At 38.2% G+C, this 18,127-nt stretch overlaps 1 protein-coding gene across 1 annotated transcript in view; it reads left to right on the top strand.

Annotated features, from left to right (window-relative positions):
• The window catches only part of TTC27 (tetratricopeptide repeat domain 27), a 195,184-nt gene that overhangs the window by 45,167 nt on the left and 131,890 nt on the right, over nucleotides 1–18,127 (top strand). The window contains exons 8-9 of the mRNA XM_016948331.4: nucleotides 1,167–1,279; nucleotides 7,729–7,795. Coding sequence (XP_016803820.1) covers nucleotides 1,167–1,279; nucleotides 7,729–7,795 — 180 coding nt within the window. The remainder of the gene's footprint in view (nucleotides 1–1,166; nucleotides 1,280–7,728; nucleotides 7,796–18,127) is intronic.

Here is an 18,127-nt window from a genome sequence, read left to right as displayed (position 1 = left end):
ATGAAGTTTTTCTCTTACAATTCATACTTTTTGTATCCTAATTAAGGACTGACTGCCTTTCCATCTCAGGGTTACAAAGATTTTTTAAAATGTTTTCTTCTAGAAGTTTTTTTAGCTTTAGCTTGTGTATTAAGGTCTGTGATTAATTTTGATTTAATTTTTGTGTATGATTGAGATAAACGTGAAGAGTCATTTTTTTTTCCAAATGGATATCCAGCTGTTCTGACATCATTCACTTACTTATTTTTTGGAGAGACAGGGTCTTGCTGTGTTACTCAGGCTGATCTCAAACTCCTGGCCTCAAGCTTCCTCCCACCTTGTCCTCCCAAAGTTCTCTAATATCATTTATTGAAAGGCTTTACCTGTTGAACCACCTAGGTAGCTATATTGAAAATCAATACATCATATATGCATGGGTCTAAAATTTTGAACTGTATTCTGTTCCATTCACTTTATATGTCTGTCTTTATGCCAGTACTATACTGTCTGGGCTTTATAGTAATTCTTGAAATCAAGTACTTCCTCATATTTTATTCTTTTAAAAATTGTTTTGGTTATTGTCGATCATTTGCATTTCCATATAAATTTTAGAATTAGCTTGTCACAGTTTGGCATTTCCATCATTGATAACAAGCTATTTGTGAGAAATTTCTCAACTGATCACACTATATTGCTGAGACACAGAGTTGGGAAGTTGATGTTTTTGATTAGAATTTAGAGGCAGAATAGAAAGATCCAGTTTTGAATCCTGATGCTGTCACATACTTTGAGTGTGATCTTGGATGAGCTTCAAGTATCTGATTCTTTGTTTTTTCATCAATAAATAGCGATAGAAATGCCTATTGTCTATGATTGTTGTGAGGATGAATTTGAAAAATGTATGTAAAATTATCTGCAGAGGGGCTTTTGCATACTTGGCTCAATCAATGATAGCTGTTATTCCCTATTATTGTCATAGTTAGTGCATTCTTGAGGTATAGATGGCACATCTTTCATTTCTGGAAGGTAAATTGTTTCCAAATATGTGTTTCACAAGAAATAGCCTATTGACCATATGTCAAACGGGTAAGTTAACTTTATCCTTTCTAGCAATCTATTACATGCCATTCTGGTGAATGAATAAAATTTAATTTTTGGTCTAAGTATTTTCTTTTGTATTCTACTAGAATCTTGAGCTCAATGATGACACCATTCTGAATGACATAAAGTTAGCAGATTGTGAACAGTTCCAGATGCCGGATCTGTGTGCTGAAGAGATCGCTATTATTCTTGGAATCTGGTGAGTTAATGACTGACTTGGCTGCTTTGAACACTTTGCATATTGATTCTCTTATGTGTGGAGAATCTTTATTCACGGAGGTTCCAAGAGTTCTGGATGAATAGGGAATTTTGTAGTGCTTATGAAGATCAGGAGGAAATACTTGGAGAGCCAATTAAAGGGTTAGATATTACGAATCTCCAATGAGTTGGTGTATCTATTCTTCTGTTTCCTTTATAAGCACAATTTCTTTGGTTAGCTTTAGCTAGGAATAGATTATTAACAGAATATTAAAGACAAATGAGAATGACTATTTTGAGATTTGAGGATATTTACATTTCAAAGGATAGGATTATTTTTTAATACTGTGGAACGTTATCTGTGGTGGAAATAGTTTTAACTTTTTTTTTCTGATTAGAAATAATTTCAAATTTGTGAAAAATGTTTAAGGGCAGGACAATACATATAACTTCTAAGAATAAGTTTCCAACATGATACTGTATCATTCCTGAATAATTTAGTGTATATTTCCAACAAATAATGTTATTTTTGTACATAGTCACAATACAGCTATGAAAATCAGAAAATTAACATTTGTACTTTGCTATCATTTAATTCTCAGACCCCATTCAAATTTTGCTAGTTGTTCAGATACTCTCTTTTAGAAAAGATCCAGTCTAGAATGTATGTGTTACATTTAGTTTTCATGTCTCTTCAGTCTTTGTCAGTCTGGAATAGTTCCTCGTTTTTGCTTGACTTGCATGATCTTGACACTTGAAATTTACAAGTCCATTACTTTTAGACTTTCCTTCAATTTGAGTTTGTCTGATTTTTTTTTTTTTAATAATTGGATTCACCTTGTGCATTTTTTTTTTTTTTTCCTGAGATGGAGTTTTGCTATTGTTGCCTAGGCTGGAGTGCAATGGCACAATCTTGGCTCATTGCAACCTCTGCCCCACAGGCTCAAGCGATTCTCTTGCCTCAGCCTCCTGAGTAGCTGGGATTACAGGCACACACCACCATGCCCGGCTAATTTTTTTGTATTTTTAGTAGAGATGGGGTTTCGCCGTGTTTTCCAGGCTGGTCTCGAACTCCTGACGTCAGCTGATCCATCCGCCTTGGCCTCCCAGAGTGCTGGGATTACAGGCATGAGCCACCACACCCGGCCACCTTATGCGTTTTTAGCTGGGATGTCAGAGAAATGAAGTTTTGTTATTCTCATTGCATCCTAGCAGGTAGAATATGATTTGGGTTTGCCCCACTACTGGTGATGTTAACTTCGATCACATGATTAAAGTGGTGTTTGCTAGGCTTCTCCAAAGTTATTCTTTTATTTTGTAATTAACATTTTCATTGACCAGGTGCGGTGTCTTATGCCTGTAATGCCAGCACTTTGGGAAGCCAAAGCGGATGGATCACCCAAGGTCAGGAGTTTGAGACCAGGCTGTCTCTACTAAAAATACAAAAATTAGCTGGGTGTGGTGGCAGGCGCCTGTAATCCCAGCTACTTGGGAGCCTGAGGCAGAATCGCTTGAACCGGGAGATTGCAGTGAGCTGAGATCACGCCACTGCACTCCACCTGGGTGACAGAGTGAAACTCTGTCTCAAAAAAAAAAACAAATTCTTTGAAAGGTAATTTTAGACTAAATGAATATCCCATTTGTCATCAAGAGATTTATTAATGTTCAAAATAGAATCCCTCACAAAGCTATAATATTGATACCGTTAAATTAGTAATAGGCAACTTAAGAAAGGGAGCATTTGAAAAAATCTTGTTCTTTTTTTTTTTTTGAGACAGAGTCTTGCACTGTCGCCCAGGCTGGAGTGCAGCGGCGCCATCTCGGCTCACTGCAACCTCCGCCTCCCAGGTTCAAGCAATTCTCCTGCTTCAGCCTCCCAAGTAGCTAGGATTACAGGCGTGTGCCACCACACCTGGCTAATTTTTGTATTTTTAGTAGAGACGGGGTTTCACCATGTTGACCAGGCTGGTCTTGAACTCCTGACCTCAGGTGATCCGCCCGCCTCAGCCTCCCAAAGTGCTAGGATTATGAGGGTGAGCCACCGTGCCCAGTCAAAATCTTATTCTTTTAATTCAGTAGAACTCACCCTGTGGTGTTCACCTTATAGCATTTTACTTCATATATGCAATAGTAAGTTTTCTTTTATATAAAAGTTGAATTCAGTTCTACAGTTCCTTTTTATTTTAAAATGGATCACACATACAGAGTTCTGTTTCTAAATCCAAAGCAATTTTCCTGTAACATTATTTATTCCAGTGACAGAATTTTTTTTTTTTTTTTTTGAGACAGAGTCTCGCTGTGTCACCCCAGGCTGGAGTGCAGTGGCGCGATTTCGGCTCACTGCAAGCTCCACCTCCTGGGTTCATGCCATTCTTCTGCGTCAGCCTCCTGAGTAGCTGGGACTACAGGCGCCCACCACCACAGCTGGCTAATTTTGTTTTGTGTATTTGGTAGATATGGGGTTTCACTGTGTTAGCCAGGATGGTCTCGATCTCCTGACCTCGTAATCCGCCCACCTCGGCCTCCCAAAGTGCTGGGATTACAGGCGTGAGCCACCGCACCTGGCCCTCCAGTGACAGAATTTATGTTTACTGCATAAAAAATACTTGTTCAATCCATAACAACATTTAGTATGTTAATAATATGAATAGCAACCATTTATGAACAATAGTATGTGGTAGGCATTATACCATGTACTTTCACATTAACCCTCATCAATAGTCTAACAACACCAAGCGTTGTTATTTTTCTCAGTTCTTCAGGTGGGAAAACAAGGTTCACATGGCTAAATGACTTGTTCAGAATTACAGAGTGGCAATTAGGATCTGAATCTAAGTTTTACTGACCCCAAATTCTGAGTTCTTCTTTATGTTACTTAAGAAAATGTTATTTTGGCAAATTCATAATTGTCATCTCATCAGGAAATTAAACTATGCCAAATAAATGTATTCCCAGGCATTACGTCAGCTGAACTATAGCTATATTGAGGTAAACTTTACATTTAAGAGAGGACTAAAAATCCAGAAAATGCTCATCTTTTCTGGATACTTGTTTTTCCCAAGGGAAGATCTCAGCGGAATTTCAATATATAGAGCAGATAAAAGCACAGAATTGATTTCACCGGCAGTTTAACTCTTCATTGTTTGGTAGAAACCACCTGCTTATTTTCTGAATCTTAGTGCATCTGATGCAGTTTATAAACCTGTGGTTAGAATAGTAATGAATTTATGATTTGCATGTACTAATTTACTGTGGGGTTTTTAAATAGTGATTTTCTTATATTGCCTGGTCTCTGTCTGATCCCTGTGGTCGCTAACCCCCATGAAGAGGTGACTTAGACATTGTGTTAGGCTGGGTTGGTTTGGAAAGGAGACTTAGAGAAGATGAATTCTTTTTTTTTGTTTTGTTTTTTTGAGACGGAGTTTCACTCTTGTCAGCCAGGCTAGAGTGCAATGGTGCAATCTTGACTCACTGCAACCTCCAACTCCCAGGTTCAAGCGATTTTCTTGCCTCAGCCTCCTGAGTAGCTGGGATTACAGGCGCCCACCACCAAGCTCAGCTAATTTTTGTATTTTTAGTAGAGACAGGGTTTCACCATGTTGGCCAAGCTGGTCTTGAACTCCTGATCTCAGGTGATCTACCCACCTCAGCCTCCCAAAGTGCTGGGATTACAGCCGTGAGCCACTGTGCCTAGCCTGAGAAGGTGAATTCTTATGCATTGTAGATTGGCACAACAGTGGGGATAGCTTCAGGCTCCTTCCCTAGACTCTTGCTGTTCACTGGCTTCCTGCTTGAGTTGGATTTTTACCTGACGACCAAATGCTGGAACTTGCCCCACCTCTCTTATACCTCATTCTACCTGACTGCTTGTATGCATTCATGTGTGTTTGTCTTGTAGGTGTTTTTAATAAAATCATTTCATAGTTCTTTCCTTTTCCCTTCATTGATTTTTTTCTTTTCCAACAATAAAAATCGGTTCATTTAAAAATTATTATATAAACAATTTATGGTCATTATAAAATCCTTAAACAGTATTGAAAATTATAAGGATATGTTATATTTTATAAGACAGTGTTTTCTTTTCATTCTGTTTTTTTTTTTTTTTTTTTTTTTGGTGATGGATTCTTGCTCTGTTGCCCAGGCTGGAGTGCAGTGGCACGATCTTGGCTCACTGCAACCTCTGCCTCCTGGGTTCAAGCAATTGTCTGCCTCAGTCTCCCGAGTAGCTGGGATTATAGGCACTTGGCACCATGCCCAGCTAATTTTTGTATTTTTAGTAGAGACGGGGTTTCACCATCTCGGCCAGTCTGGTCTTGAACTCCTAACCTCGTGATCCACCTGCCTCGGCCTCCCTAAGTGCTGGGATTATACGCATTAGCCACTGCGCCTAGCCTCTTTTCATTCTTAATATATGAAATATTTATATACATTTATATGCCCTTTAAAATTTTTTAAATTAATATATGGAATATTTGGAATTACATTCCATATATATCCATTTATATATATTCCATATATATTATTATTATATGTGGAATATTTCATATATTAAGAATATTTAATATTCCATTTGGAATAGTCTAATAATAAAAAGAACACTGGTGAAAAGTTAACTGTTATCCTGAATCTCATGTTTGTCATTTTCTTGCCTTTTTAAAAAAATTTTAATTTCATGTTTTGTACGCTTGTAAGTCAGTTGCTTAAATTTGCTTGTTTTTGAGCTTTATAAAAGTGGTATCTTATAATAAATATATAGTCCTCTGTGATTTGCTTGTTTTCTCTCATTATTGTATTCCTGTGATGCATGTTGTTATATGTAGCTGCAATTTACTTTGCAGTATAGCATTCTGTTGGATGAATATACAACAATTTGTCGTTTTTCTTTTGGGCACTTGGATTGTTGCCGCATTTTTCCTATTATACACAATATTGCTATGGATATTTATGTATCTCATTCTTGATATATCTGTTCAAGAATTCCTCTGGTCTCTATATCTAGGATGGAAGTACTGAGTCGAAGATATGTGAATGTTCACAAAGAATAGTGCCAAACTGTTTTCTTCTTTTTTTTTTTTGAGATGGAGTCTTGCTCTGTCACTCAGGCTAGAGTGCAATGGCGCAATCTTGGCTCACTGCAACCTCCGCCTCACAAGTTCAAGCAATCCTCCTGCCTCAGCCTCCCAAGTAGCTGGGACTACAGGCGTGCACCACCACCCCCAGTTAATTTTTTGTATTTTTAGTAGAGATGTGGTTTTACCATGTTGGCCAGGATGGTCTCGATCTCTTGACCTCATGATTCATTCACCTGCCTCAGCCTCCCAAAGTGCTGGGATTACAGGCATGAGCCACCGTGCGCGGCCCAAATTGTTTTCTAAAATGATCCTACCAATAATGTAATTGATCCTGGATCAGCAAGATCTAAGAATGCCTATTGTTCTGCCTCCTTGACAGCTGTTATAAAAACATTTTTTTTTTTGGCATGAGTTTAATAAATAAGACTTGGTGTCATAATAATTCTTTTCATTTTCTTTGCTGAGTGGCACATATTGAATTTCTTTTTTCCTAGGAGGGTAAATTATGTTGGCTGCACAGTGGCCCATGTCTGTAATCCGAACACTTTGGGAATCTGAGGTGGGCAATCACTTGAGCCCAGGAGTTCAAGACCAGCCTGGACAACACAGTGAAACTCCATTTCTACAAAAATAGAAAAATTAGCTGGGAATGGTGGCGTACGCCTGTAGTCCCAGTTACTCCGGAGGCTGAGCTGGGAGGATTCCTTGAACTCAGGAGGTGGAGGTTGCGATGAGCCAAGTGTGTGCCACTGCACTGCAGCCTGGGTGACACAGTGAGCCCTGTCTCAAAAAAAAAAAAAAAAAAAAAGATAAATTATGTTGACATTTAGTACACCAATCGCATTTTATTTGTCAGCATTTTATTTTTATACCTATCTTTGACAAACTCTACATTTGTATATAATGCCATAGTATTTATTTATTTATTTATTTTTGTTTTGTTTTGTTTTGTTTTGTTTTGTTTTTTTGAGACAGAGTCTCGCTCTGTTGCCCAGGCTGGAGTGCAGTGTCGCGATCTCGGCTCACTGCAAGCTCCGCCTCCCGGGTTCACGCCATTCTCCTGCCTCAGCCTCCGGAGTAGCTGGGACTACAGGTGCTTGCCACCACGGCCGGCTAATTTTTTGTATTTTTAGTAGAGACAGGGTTTCACCTTGTTAGCCAGGATGGTCTTGATCTCCTGACCTTGTGATCTGCCCACCTCAGTCTCCCAAAGTGTTGGGATCACAGGTGTGAGCCACTGTGCCCGGCCCCCATAATATTTAAATATCTGCTTTCAAATATATAAAATATAGCAGTTTAGTTTGCTTTTTAAAAATTATATTTCATTAGGTACAACATGCATCTTATAATTAATTTACCTTTTTTTCTTAATTTAAAGCACTAATTTTCAAAAGAATAACCCAGTGCACACATTAACTGAAGAGGAGCTTCTGGCATTTACATCAGTGAGTAATGTCTTTTTCTCTTCCATTTCATTTTTTTCCTGGTAAATTACTTCCTCTGGTATGGTCTTGCCTTGGATTGTTTATGTTGAAACACTGCCACCTAAGGAAATAAGGTGGAGAAAAATCTTATCACTTTAGTTTCTAAGTCACATGTATCTTGCTGCTGATTTAAGAGTCTGCAACTCTTAATTTGAGTGCTACGCCTACATGGTCATGGTGAAAAAGAAAGCTAGGAGCAGGACCGGGAGACCATGGGTTAGAAAGATGTCAAGAGCATGGTGTGCTCATCAGTGTTCAACAGTCTAGAGCAGTCCGGAGATAAATGTGGACAGAGAAGAGACCACTGGATTGGACAATTAGGAGTGCATTGGTTACTTCTAGGACAGTTTCAGTGGACTCTCTGGACAGTTCCCTCATTACAGAGAATTCAGAGGGAATATGGTGTAAGGAAATAAAGTTAATAGATAAAGATCACAGTTGGAGAAGAATAGCAGTGAAAAGGAAAGATGGAGTAATAGATGTTTGAGGATTTTAGATCAAGAAGGGCTTTTAAGAAGAGAAAAGTCACAGACGAAGGGGTCAGTCAGTATATTTTGGCTTTATGGATAAAGGAAGATACATATGTTCTTTAATGAATACAAGTTGCTTAAGATATATCATTTTTTCAAAGGCATTTTCATTATCTTAGTTGGGAATACAGTTAGAATTCTGTTGTTTTCTTCCTTTGTTATTTTTCGGATAAGGCAAAATAAAATACTTTTACTGGCTAGAAAGAAAAGCTAGATTGTGGCTGGGCGAGGTGGCTCATGCCTGTAATCCCAGCACTTTGAGAGGCCGAGGCAAGTGGATCACTTGAGATCAGGAGTTCGGACCAGCCTGGCCGACATGGTGAAACCCTGTCTCTACCAAAAATACAAAAATTACCTGGGCTCGGTGGTACATGTCTGTAACCCCAGCTACACTGGAAGCTGAGAAGGAGAACCACCTCAACCCGGAAGGCGGAGGTTGCAGTGAGCCACACTGCACTTCAGCCTGGGTGACAGAGAGCAAGACTCCGCCTCAAACACAAAACAAAACAAAGCAAAACACAACAAAACAAAAAAAGCTAGCTTATTTTGTACTGTAATATAAACTTTTCACGTTACTATTTCCTACATACCCTGTTTGAACTGGTTAGGTGTTAGTCGTTTGAGTCCTCTGGTTGCGTGTTTTATTTTCCCACTTCAGTATTCTCAGAAATCTTTGGTGTGTATCATCATATTATGTGTGTTTTAGGTAACTGTGGAAATGTTCCTTATTATTTATTACATGTGCTATAAAGGAATTGACAAAGTGTTAACAAATTTTAAAGGGCATATAAAAAACATATTATGTACTTTTCATTTATTCATTCAGCTGATATATATCTACTAAATAATATATACGGGTATTGTACTAGTCATTGGGGGTATAGCAGTAAATAAAGCCTTTTGTGTTCTGGAGTTTATGTCAAATACAGAGTAGACAAAGAGAGAACCAGCTATTTCACAGAAGTGCTGAGGAGAAATATAAAGCAGGTTAAGAGACTAAGAATGGGATGGGCGCAGCTGTTTTAGACAAGGTGTTCAGGGAAGGTCTCAGTGGGAAGGTGACACTGAACATAGATCTGTGTGAAATGAGGGATGGGGGAAGGCTAGGGAAGGTCTGGAATGGCTGTGAGCTTGAGTCAGGGTAGGGACTGGATGGGGACAAGTGTCTAGGTGATGAATGGTGACCTGGATGCTTGGCTTTCTCTGATGATGGAAGTAAACAGGGATGTGGCATATGACAGGAAATGTTCCTGCTGGCCAGTAGTAACAGTTTCTTGGGATTGGTCCATAAGCAGTTTACTGCAGCATATATATTACCACAGTTATCCTGAAGACACTAGCACACTCTTTTTATATTCAAACAGTTAATTTTTTAGCATTTCTTGTGTGTGTGGCGGGGGTTCCCTTTCTTTAAAACTTTTCCTTTCTTTAACCTATTCTCATTCCCTTGCACTGTGAGGTACCTGTGAAGTAATCAGTAACTTCTGATGGTGGGTAACTCATCATTCCTAGCTTGCAGTGAAGGTCATAAATTCAGGTTTTATACTTCTCCGCTCAGGCCTTTATGCTGTGTGATTTTTCTGCTTTCCTCCCACCCTCTTACAATCAGAACCATCCTGAAGACCGACCTCTTTTTGGAGGAAAGCTGTTTGATTACAATGACTCACAGTGCTAGGCCTAACTCTTCTAAAGAGATGAGTTAATCCCGAGTAAATCTTTAATTGGAGAAGTAGGGCAAGAAACTTCTATGTGAGGAGGACTTTTAAGAGCCCCACACATACTTTGGGCTTTGCACTGTCTCCCTGACATTTTTTTAATCTCAAATGAAACATACAAAATAAACCAGAAAAACTTGTCAGCCCTTGTCAGCTCTTCATCTATCAGTTCTTCCTCCTGTCCCTTCTTTGTGCATGATACCGAAGTGGATAAGATGATGAATTAAAAGTGGTCCCTGGTTTCAATGAAGAAAGAAACTTTATTTAAATCCTATGTAACTCCAAAAGAGTGCAAACAGCCCCCAACTTATGAAAGTTTGATGATTTTTTGAATTTGCAGTGGTGTGCAAATGATATTCATTCAAGTAGAAACCATACTTTGAATACCTATACGACCGTTCTGTTTTTCACTTTCTGTACAGTATTCAATAAATTACATGAGATATTCAGCTTTTTTTTTTTTTTTTATAAAATAGGCTCAGTGTTAGATGATGTTTCCCAACTGTAGGCTAACGTATTTAAGGCAGGCTAAGTTAAGCTATGATGTTTGGTAGGACAGGTGTTATTAAATGCATTTTGACTTAGAACATTTACAACTCATGATGGATTTATCAGGATGTAACTCCATCATATATTGAGGAGCATTTGTATTTGAGACAAGAGGGACTACTTCTAGGTGCTACCCTACTTCTTCTGAACTCTTGAACTTTTATTTGTGCCTCTCTTTTTGCAAGGTTCATATTTTGGCTTATATTATAATTATTTATATATATGTATATGTGTGTGTGTGTGTGTATATGTCTTTTCCTTACGAGACTATAAACTCAGTTTTAGAGACTGGGCTCTGTTCTTTTCTAGGCTCTCTACAAGGGTTGTGACAGTGCTTCAATGCTTTACTCATAGTTGTTGTGAATAAATGCATGCAGAATAAGAAAATGAATGAAATATATATCCTACACCCTGGAATAGGGTTGATGTCTATTCAAGAGCTGTGTCACTTACTTGGTTCCATAATTTAGGTAGTACTGCATGATACTAGGAATAACCATCTGTTTCATCTTTCTCTTCTGTAAAATGGGGGAAAGAGAAAATGCCCCTATCCCAACACAGAAGACTTTACTTGAGGATCATATTGCAGAACATCTATGAAAGTACTCCAGAGTAGGTAGAGGCTGGTACACTCATAGCATTCAGTGATGCTAGTTTGTAGTAGAGCATTCCTATTTTCAAGCAGGCTAAATGGATAAGATCTGCTTGGAATTGGCCATAGATGTGGAAGAGAAGGGAACAGAGAGGAAAGAAACAGCATGGGTTTTTCTTGCTGGGCATCCATTTCCCTGCTCTAGCAGCAACTTGGTGGCCTGGGACTAGGGTTGTGAACTATTGAGGCTACAAGATGTCTTCCTCTGTTGATAGAAGAGCAAATATAATAGAAGTCTTTTTTTTTTTTTTTTTGAAATGGAGTTTTGCTCTTGTCGCCCAGGCTGGAATGCAATGGCGCGATCTCAACTCACTGCAGCCTCCACCTCCTGGGTTCAAGCGATTCTCCTGCCTCAGCTTCCCGAGTAGCTGGGACTACAGGCATGGGCCACCACACCCGGGTAATTTTTATTTTTATTTTTATTTTTGAGACAGAGTCTTGCTCTGTCACCCCAGACTGAAGTGCAGTGGCGCGATCTCGGCTCACTGCAAGCTCTGCCTCCCGGGTTCATGCCATTCTACTGCCTCAGCCTCCTGAGTAGCTGGGACTACAGGCGCCCGCCACCACACCTGGCTAATTTTTTTGTGTTTTTCAGTGAAGATGGGGTTTCACCGTGTTAGCTAGGATGGTCTCGATCTCCTGACCTTGTGATCTACCCGCCTCGGCCCCCCAAAGTGCTGGGATTACAGGCGTGAGCCACTGCGCCAGGCCAATTTTTGTATTTTTAGTAGAGATGGGGTTTCACCATGTTGGCCAGGCTAGTCTCGAACTCCTGACCTCAGGTGATGCAGCCACCCAGCCTCCCAAAGTGCTGGATTTACAGGGGTGAGCCACCGCGCCCGGCCAATAGAAGTCTTAATACTCCTACCAGAAGTCTGTAAGCACTTGGAGAGACAGGGACAGTGGTTATTTGGTGTTTGGTAAATATTTATTGAATAAACAAATGAATGGCTCTTGGTCCTGAATTTTGTTCAGTTTTGATTAACTGTCCCAAAGTTTACTAGAATGATGGTGAAATCTCTTTTTTGGAGAAATTTTTGCCAGTGTTTTCATTTTGGTGCAGCAGGTTGAAATATTTATGAAATATGCTGGGAAAATGTTTTAATTTAGCAAAGTCAGAAACTTGTCCTAAGAGGAATAGCTTTACTTGTTTAAGGTTGCTGTTATGTGATGCTATTTCTGAGATATTATATCTGCATGTTGCAGGAAAGCTGAGTCAGAGTAAAAATAACCCATATTGTTTTAGAGAGCCATTTATGTTGTATCAGCTTGATAACTTAAAATTAGCTGTGTTATCTACATTATTTCCCTTCAGATGAGCCACGTCATGACATTCAGTAATGTTTTTAATTTCCTTTTATTGTTGAAAATGGGAACAGTTTAGTTAATTCATACAGGTTTTTCAGTTTTCCTTGGCAAAAGTTTGTTTAGGCTGGGTGGGGTAGCTCATGCCTGTAATCCCAGCGCTTTGGGAGGCCAAGGTGGGCAGATCACAAGGTCAGTAGTTTGTGACCCGCCTGGCCAACATGGTGAAACCCTGTCTCTGCTAAAAAAAAATACAAAAATTAGCTGGGCGTGGTGGTGCTCGCCTATAATCCCAGCTACTCAGGAGGCTGATGCAGGATAATCGCTTGAACCCAGGAGGCGGAAGTTGCAGTGAGTTGAGATCACGCCACTGCACCCCAGGCTGGACGACAGAGTGAGACTCTGACTCGGGGGGAAAAAAAGTTTGTTTGGTTTTTTGTTCTTGCGATAGTTTACTGAGAATGATGATTTCCAATTTCATCCATGTCCCTACAAAGGACATGAACTCATCATTTTTTATGGCTGCATAGTATGCCATGGTGTATATGTGCCACATTTTCTTAATCCAGTCTATCATTGTTGGACATTTGGGTTGGTTCCAAGTCTTTGCTATTGTGAATAATGCCGCAATAAACATACGTGTGCATGTGTCTAAAACTTAAAGTATAATAATAATAAATTAAAAAAAAAAAACAAATTTCAAAAAAAAAAGTTTGTTTAAGTGAGTGTGAATTGATACTGGCAGCTTGCCTTTTGACTCTACCTGAAGCCCCTAGGTCTCTGTAAATGAAAGAAGGAAAAAGATCTTTGGAAGTTACACATTATATTTTATGTATTTTCTTTTTCTGCTATTGACTTTAAAGCTATTTAATAAATACTTATCTATGATCATAACATAGTTTGCTAATCCGTTTTACAGATGAAAATGATTACCCATTTTTCTTCTAGGGAATTACTCATTTCTTAATTGTAATTTATTAAGATAGGCAATATAACTATTAGTGCTTGTACTTTTGATAGTTTTATTACCAGAGTTAATTACTTCAGAATTACCTCACAGTATAGAGGAACAAGCACAGTGAGACTTAAGCAAAATAAAACGAACAAAACTGTACTTACACATGTCATAGTCAGCCTGGTGAAAAGAAAACATAAACAGAATGTCTTGACAGCAACCAAAAAAAAAAAAAAAGACATTAAATAAGAGGAAACAACAACTGCAAATACCTTCACCTTCTCGTTGAAACTAATTGCTCTGCTTTGCCTTTTCCTTTTTTTTTTTAATTATTAGATGGAGTCTTACTCTGTCCCCCAGGGTGGAGTGCAATGGCGCAATCTTGGCTCGCTGCAACCCCTGCCTCCCGGTTCAAGTGATTCTCCTGCCTCAGCCTCCTGAGTAGCTGGGATTACAGGCACGCACCACCATGCCCAGCTAATTTTTGTATTTTTAGTACAGATGGGGTTTCACCATGTTGGCCAGGCTGTTCTTGAACTCCTGACCTCAGGTGATCTGCACTTCTTGGCCTCCCAAAGTGCTGGGATTGCAGGCATGAGCCACTGCGCCCAGCCTGCCTGTTCCTTAAGTTCTCTTGCAAATTAGAAATGACCTGGGGACTGACCGCTTTTTTTTTGTCTTCTACAGTTAACCATGTCTTGAGGTTAATGCTTATTAGAATTTCCCTTCTGGCCCACTGTTACTGGACTTTAATTCCCATTGTCAACAACTATAAAATTGGATAAAATATATGAAACAGTAATGTATAAAAAGGATAATATATCATGACCAAATAGTGTTTACCCCAGGAATACAAAATTGGTTTAATATGAAACAATGCAGTTCACCTTATTAATAGAGCAAAGGAGAAAAACCAAATGATTATCTTAATAGAAACAAAAAAGCCTTTGACAAAATTCAACACCTTTCATTATAAAAACTCTTAGTAAACTAGGAATAGAAGAGAATATCAACCTGATTAAGTGCATCTAGCTAAAATCATTATTGGTGAAAAGTAGTCTTTCCCCCCTAAGCTCAGAAAAAAGGGAAGATTGTCTGCTTTCTTCACTTCTCTTCTAGTTGAACTAGAATCCCAGTAGTGCAATAGATAAGAAGAAGATATGAAGAAATAAAAGGTATACAGATTGGAAATCAGGATATAAACTACCTTTATGCAGAGGTGACATGTTTATATCATAGGAAAACTCTTAAGAATGAACATGAAAGCTACTAGAACTAACAAGCAAGTTCTTAGAATGCAAGGTCAATATAAAAAAGTCAATTATATTTGCTAGCAATACTTGGGAAAAGAATTTTAAAATCATTTGCAATAGCCTTAAATAAATCAAATATTTACAAATAATTACAACTAAAATGCAAGACCTCTATGCTGAAAATGACAAAGACTATTGAGAGAAATTAGAGATTATCTAAATAAATGGATTTACCATATCTGTGGATCGGAAGGCTCAATATGTTGAATTCACAATTCTTGTAAAAGTGAGCTTCAAATTAAATCCGTAGCAATCAGAATCCCCATAGGCATTTTTTTTTTATTTGCAGAAATTGACATGCGGATTCTAAAATCATTTGGAGGACTTCTGCTTCTGTAATGGTTTCTTTTTTTCTGAGATGTAGTCTCACTCTGTTACCCAGGCTGGAGCGCAAAGGCACGATCTCAGCTTACCTCTGTCTCCTGGGCTCAAGCATTTGTCCTGCCTCAGCCTTCCGAGTAGCTGGGACTACAGGCGTGAACCACCATGCCTAGCTGATTTTTTTGTGTTTTGGTAGAGATGGAGTTTTACCATATTGCTCAGGGTGGTCTCGAACTCCCAGGCTGAAGTGATCCGCCTGCCTCAGCCTCCCAAAGTGCTGGAGTTACAGGCATGAGCCACCACGCCCGGCTGCTTCTGTAGTGGTTCTGATTGGAACCACCCTTCTGCAGAAAAAAATTATCAACTGTGGGCAAGGTGCAAAAACAAAAAATCCAACTGCCTGGTGATACTGGGGAATGATCAAAGGCAGAAAGATTCTGGAGATGACTTTTTTGCTTGGAAGAAGGGAATACATTGGGTGATTTTATTTTTAGGTTTCTTTTGTGTGTGTGTGAGATGGAGTCTCACTCTGTCACCCAGGCTGGAGTGCAATGGCACAATCTTGGCTCACTGCAACCTCTACCTCCTGGGTTCAAGCAATTCCTGTGCCTCAGCCTCCCGAGTAGCTGGGATTACAGGCATGCACCACTACACCCAGCTAGTTTTTGTATTTTTAGTAGAGATGGGGTTTCACTGTGTTGGCCAGGCTAGTTTCGAACTCCTGACCTCAGGTGATCCGCCTACCTCAGCCTCCCAAAGTCTGAGATTACAGGCATGAGCCACTGCACCTGGCCATTTCTTGGTATTTTCTAACATATTTAGACGGCATTCAAGGGTGAACAAGTGATCCTATGTGGTTGCAAAGTTTCTACATTTTATGTGAAGGATTACTCTATTAATTTTCCACTATTGTAGGTTGTGAAAAATTAAAGATATTATTATTCTAGAGCAACCACTTAAAAATGCAAAGGCATCTGGCTAAAAATCCAGTAAGAAGTCAAGGTGGCAACCTAAAATATATTCAGATTATCTAAAAAGAAGGCAGGAAAAGCAGCATAATGGAACAACAACAAAAAAAGGGTAAAATGGTATATTTAAACCCAGCCATATGAATAATTATATTGCATGCTAATGGATAAATACTCCAAATAAAAGTCAAAGATTGATAATGGAATTAAAAAGCGAGAGACAACTATATGCTTCCTAGAAGAGATGTACTTTAAATGTGAAGACTCAGATGGGTTGTTAATAAATGAATGGAAAATATTATCCCATGAAAACAGTAAGTATAACAAGGCTAGATTTGCTAAATTATTATAAAGTAAAATGGGCTTCATTACAAAGAATATTTCCAGAGACAGAGAGGACAACTTTATAATAATAAAGGGAATATTTATCAGGAAGACATAGTAATTATAAATGTGTATGTATCTAATAATGGCTCCACAGTACATGAAACAAAAATGGATAGAACTAAATTGAAAAACAGACAATGTCACAATCATAGTTGAATGTTTTAACACCCCTCTGTCAGCAATTGTTAGAACAACTTGGCAAACAGCAAGTAAATACATAGATAAATGGCAACATCAGCCATTTTGACTGAATTGATGTTTATGGAATACGCTTGGAATACATGGTGTTTTCAAATGCGTATGGTAAGTGCAGCAAGACCATATACTGGGACATAAAACAAATCTCCATAAGTGAAAGAATAAATGAATAAATTAAGAAATTGATTACATATAGTACATAGTTTTTTCCATAGATTACATATAGTACTTAGTTTTTTCTGTAATTGAATTAAATGACATAAATAACTATTGCATATCTAGAAAAACCCCAGATGTTTGTAAACCAAACAATTAAACTGCATATTTTATCCATGGATCACAGAAGAAAACAGAGAAGAAATTTATATGTGAAGGTCATTCATGAAGTTAAATCATTGATCTCAATGTTACAAAATTTTCCTCCTATGTTTTCTTCAAGTAAAATTGTTATAACATTGGGTAGTGAAGAAATTTTAGCTAGGACACTAAGCGCATGAACCATAAAAGAAAAAGAGTGATAAATTGGACTTTATTAACATTAAAACCTTCTGCTTTTTGAAGACAACATTAAGAAAATGAAAACACCAGCCATAGACTAGGAGAAAATATTTACACGGCATGTATCTCACAAAAGACTTTTACTTAGGATAAAGACCCCTTTCAACTCAATAGTAGAAACCAACCAATTAAATATGGATAAAATATTTGAACAGACACTTGAACAAAGATATATGCATGGCCAAAAGGAGCTTGAAAGATGTGTAATAACATTAGTCATCGGAGAAATGCAAATTAAAACCACAACAAGATACCACTATACATTACTGAAAAGACTTACATAACACTATGTGGGGTAGTTAGAACTCTCATACAATGCTGGTGGTAATGCAAAATGTCACAACTGCTTTGGAACACAGGTTGGCATTTTCTTATAAAATTAATCATCAATTGCTTCTCCAGGTATTTAGCCATGAGAAATGAAAGTATATGTCCTCACAAAGAGTTGTACACAAATACTCGTGGCTGTTTTATCCATAATAGCTTAAAACTGGAAACAACCCAAATGTCCATCAAAACAAATGAGTGATAAACTGCCGTGTATCCCTCTGATGAAATAATACTCAACAATAAAAAGTTATGAAATACTGATAAATGCAACAGCATGGATGAATCTCAGACACATTATTGTGAGTTAAAGAAGCCAGGCTGTATGATTCAATTTAATGGAAATTCTAGAATGGCAAAACTACATTGTAATGACAGAAAGTAGATCACAGATTGATTACAAAATGTTGCAAGGGAATATTTTAGGATGATGAACAATTTCTATAATTTGATTTAATAGTGGTTATATAGGTGTATGCATTTTTCAAAACAGGTCACAATACTGAATATGGGTT

This window comes from Pan troglodytes, chromosome 12, assembly GCF_028858775.2.
Source record: "Pan troglodytes isolate AG18354 chromosome 12, NHGRI_mPanTro3-v2.0_pri, whole genome shotgun sequence".
Classification (NCBI taxonomy): domain Eukaryota; kingdom Metazoa; phylum Chordata; class Mammalia; order Primates; family Hominidae; genus Pan; species Pan troglodytes.
The sequence above is the reverse complement of the archived record's forward strand: the minus strand, read 5'-3'. Positions and strand labels throughout refer to the sequence as shown.